At 53.7% G+C, this 4,048-nt stretch overlaps 1 protein-coding gene across 1 annotated transcript; it reads left to right on the plus strand.

Annotated features, from left to right (window-relative positions):
- Positions 1-415: 415 nt before the first annotated feature.
- LOC103776101 (paired box protein Pax-7-like) lies at positions 416-2,667 on the plus strand (the record flags this gene model as incomplete). Its single annotated transcript, XM_008943597.1, has 3 exons — positions 416-764; positions 1,447-1,576; positions 2,539-2,667. Coding segments are annotated over 3 exons (608 nt in total), but the record flags the coding sequence as incomplete, so codon positions are not given.
- Between the last annotated feature and the right edge of the window lie 1,381 nt (positions 2,668-4,048).

A 4,048-nucleotide genomic window follows, 5' to 3' on the forward strand; every position in this document is an offset into this window, starting at 1 on the left:
AGGGGAAAAAAAAAAAAAGAAGAAGCCCCTCGAGGGTATTTCTATTTCCAAAAGTTTGTTTGAAAGCAGAGAGCTCCGTAATTGGCAGCGAGGAGTGCGATTTTTCGAGGGGAATGGGAAGTTTTCGGGGGAAATGAGAAGTTTTCGGGGGAAATGAGAAGTTTTCGGGGGCCTCGCCAGGCGGGTTTAGGTCTTTCCTTATTTAAAAGGTCGGATGCGATTTAAAATATAGGTGTGAGATGTGGAAAAAGGGACACAACCAGCGCGGGCACCTCGGGGAGCGGGTGATGGGCGTGCGGGTCAGGGGGGATTTTTATTTTCCCTTTATCAGGAAAAGTCTTCCCGGGGATAAATACGGAGGGCAGGGGATGGGCGAGAGGTTTCTCCCTTCTTTGAAAGCTTGAAACACCGGGAGAGAAGCTGAAGGTGCGGGGCATGCCCCGTTTTGCTGGATTTTCCCTTCTTTTCACTTTTCCACCCCCTTCATTGTTGGGTGTCTTCTTTTCTTTCCCCCTTTTCGCTCTGCAGTTTCCACCCCGCTGGGCCAGGGCAGGGTGAACCAGCTCGGAGGGGTGTTTATCAACGGTCGACCACTTCCCAACCATATCCGTCATAAAATCGTGGAGATGGCTCACCACGGGATCCGGCCCTGCGTGATCTCCCGGCAGTTGCGGGTTTCCCACGGTTGCGTCTCCAAAATTCTCTGTAGGTACCAAGAGACGGGCTCCATCCGGCCCGGAGCCATCGGAGGCAGCAAGCCCAGGGTGAGTGAAATGCGGGGGCCGAGTTAAATCACCCTCCTTAGGGTCGACAAAAAAAAAAATCAGATTTCTTTGCGGGGGTCTAAGGGTTTTTTTTTTTTATTCAGGGAAACGGGGCAGGAGGGGAATTGGCTTTAATAAAGCTGCAGTTTTCAGGCTCAGATGGGTAGAAACCGGTGCCGAGTTGAAAGCTATGAATAAATTAAAGTGATTTGATTTGATTTTTTTTTTCCCCTCTCTCTCTCTCTCTCATGTGCAACAAGTGCCGCGCGTTCAAGCATTTGCTTCGGCCCCGCTGTGTGGGGAGGAAGCGAGTCGGGATGTTTTGGGGAATAATAAATCATTGAGTGTGCATAAAACCCCCCTAAAAGCATCCTGTGAACCCCCTCTCTGCCTCCTTCCCCTCCCTGGGGCTCGGGATAAACCCAGCCTGGGTGATCCCCTTAGCCCCCAGAGATTCTCCTTTTGGGGTGGCCAAGATGTAGGAAACGGGGACCTTTCCTCAGCTTGCTTTTTTCCCCTCCTTTTCCCCCTTTCAGATCCCTCTTCGCAGCCCCCAAACTAGCAGGCAGGAGGAGGAGGATTGGGCTGAATGGAGCAGTTTTTCCCTTCAATTAAAAGTGCTTTTTTTCCTTCCCTCTCCCCGCACCCGCGGGCGCACCCCCGTGTCCCTTGATCACAAAAGCAGGTCGCGACTCCCGACGTGGAGAAGAAAATCGAGGAATACAAACGGGAAAACCCCGGGATGTTTAGCTGGGAGATCCGAGACAGGCTCCTGAAGGATGGGCACTGCGACCGGAGCACCGTGCCCTCAGGTGAGAAGGCAGCTTGGCAAGAAAGACACCCCCTCTACCCGCAGGAAGGTGGAAGGAAATTATTAGCACCCCTAAAAATGTTCCCAGGGGCTCTAAAGGAGCCCCGTGGCCTTTGCTTTGAGAGGGCAGGGGAAAAAAATCACCCCCAAGCAAAGCCACAGCAGCAAATAAACACCAGGCTGCGGTCCTCTGGCAAAACAAACACAAACAAACCCATTTTCCCAACTTATTCCAACTCCGGTGAAAGCAGAGGGGGGGGTCTGGGGGTGAAGGGAGCGCACACGCAGAGGCAGACCCCCAAAATCCAGGGTTAAGGGAGACCCTGGTTGCCCTGTTGATGCTTGCTTGTTTGGTGGGGGCTGCAGAGCAGCGTTTCCATCAGCCAGGGCTCCCCACCGCTCCTGGGATGTGACCTTGCACCCCAACACTGTGCCTGGGGGGGTGTCTGAGCTCTTTAGGTCCTACCTGTGCGCTCCCCCCTGCTCTGGGGGGGCTCAGCCTTCTCTGCAGGTCACATCTCCCCCCAAAACCAGGACAAGGCCCGGGTCTGAATCCACACTGAGGGGTCCCCTTTGGGGCTGGGGCGCAGGTTGAGTGTTTGGGGGGGCTTTTCCCTGTTATAAAGCAGGTGGTGACCCTGGGGGGGGGCGCCCTGGGGGTGTCACGCTGGCAGAGATGCTCCGAGGGGTGCTGCTTCTGCCAGGGGTCTCGGGGGGATGGTGATGAACACGTCCAACGTTGGGTGTCCACCTTGACAGCTTGAACTCGGGGGTGTTCTGGAGGGTGCAGAGGAGCAGGCGGGTGGGTACCTCTGGGAAAAAGGGGTGCGGGTCCCCCTCGTGTGTGTGTGTGTGTGTGTGTGTGTGTGCAAGGCCCCTGGTGCAGGTCGTGCAGCGGCTCCCCCCTTGCCTTTCCCAGGCAGCTTATACTTGCCTTTTTGTCTTTGACTGTCTGAGGTTTAGTGAGTTCGATTAGCCGTGTGCTACGCATCAAATTCGGGAAGAAAGAGGAAGAGGAGGACTGCGACAAGAAGGAGGAAGATGGGGAGAAGAAGGCCAAGCACAGCATAGACGGCATCCTGGGCGACAAAGGTAAAGGCGGCGTGCGTGCCCCGGGGCTGGGCTGGAGGGGATGATTTGGGAGAGGGGACAGGTCTCTCGGTACCAAAACCAAGACCGAGGGATGGCTCCGGAGCCTTTTGTGTTTCTCCTTTTGGAAAACGCCTGTTGGCAGCGTCGAGGGTGTGATGCAGGGCCCCGGGAGGGGAAGGTGGTACCCAGCGCCTGGGGCTGAGGATGCTTTCCCAGCAGGAAGAGTTGCTGGTGGTTTGGGGAGGAGGGGGGGAGGCATCTCTGATTCTTAAATGAATTTGTTAAACAGATTTCTCTCCTGCTCTCTAAGTGGTCCCCTGAAACTCTGGCTGACAGTTGACCGATTTGGCCAATCAATATCAATTAGAGGAGCCGGGATCGGGGCTGCGCTGGGGCTGCCGCCGAGCCACCGGCAGCGGGGGAGAGCAGAGGGGAGATGGGGGGGTCCTCGGAGAGGAGGAAACGGGGGGGTTTGCACCCCTAAATAAAATCGGACAAAATAAATCTGGCCTCTCTGATGCAAGGCTGAAGGCCAGGCCGGCGGTGAGGGAGAGCAGGGGGCCCTGTTATCATCTCCTTCCACTGATGCTTTCCTCTTTTTGGAGGAAAAATTAAACTTTGAAAGCTCCTGTGCTGTAGATGTGGGGTGGGGGGTGAGGTACGGCTGCAGCCGGCTTTGTAATGTGATTTTTGGGGGTGATTATTCCCTTTTCCCCCAAAAAACAATTGGGAAAATGACATTTTTAAGGGACGTGATTGAGGTTTATCAATGAGGGTGTTTGCAAGGACAGGGAACTTTCAAGCAACGAGAGGGAGGAGCTGCTCTATCAGTTTGGGCAGAAAATCATTTCCTCGTGTCTCAAAGCTTGGCATTTTTTGGGGGGTGAAACAGCAAATATACAAGTCTTGCTTTGGGGGGGGCTCAGGAAATTTGGGGCTGTTGTTTTCCCCCAAAACTGATGGCAAAACGGCGATGGCCCAGGGTTGAGGTGGTGGGATTTGGATTTTTTTGCTATATCGTCAGTGTCGGGCCAAGAGGGAGAGGGGTGAAAGATATTTTCGGCATTGAGAGGGTCCCAAATCTGGGGTGAGAAGGTGTGGGGGGGATCGCTTCCAAAGTTTCTCACTAGCTGCTAAGTTTTCCCCATTTTGGGACAATGCGGGTGCGTGGGGAAAGATCGGAGCGGGGGGAATTTGAAGGCAGAAAAAAAAGCTCCTCCAGGGTCACCATCAAATGTAGTTTTAAATGAAGGTGCACAAAAGGGGTTTCTTTAAGGATCCGATCCTTTTTTTTTTGCTTCCAACCTTGAAGATGAACTTCACTTACAAAGACCTTCAAGTCTATTGAAGCTTTATAAGCAAAAGATTCCTGACCACAAAA

This window comes from Merops nubicus, unplaced genomic scaffold (genome assembly GCF_000691845.1).
Source record: "Merops nubicus isolate BGI_N331 unplaced genomic scaffold, ASM69184v1 scaffold30867, whole genome shotgun sequence".
NCBI classification, from domain to species: domain Eukaryota; kingdom Metazoa; phylum Chordata; class Aves; order Coraciiformes; family Meropidae; genus Merops; species Merops nubicus.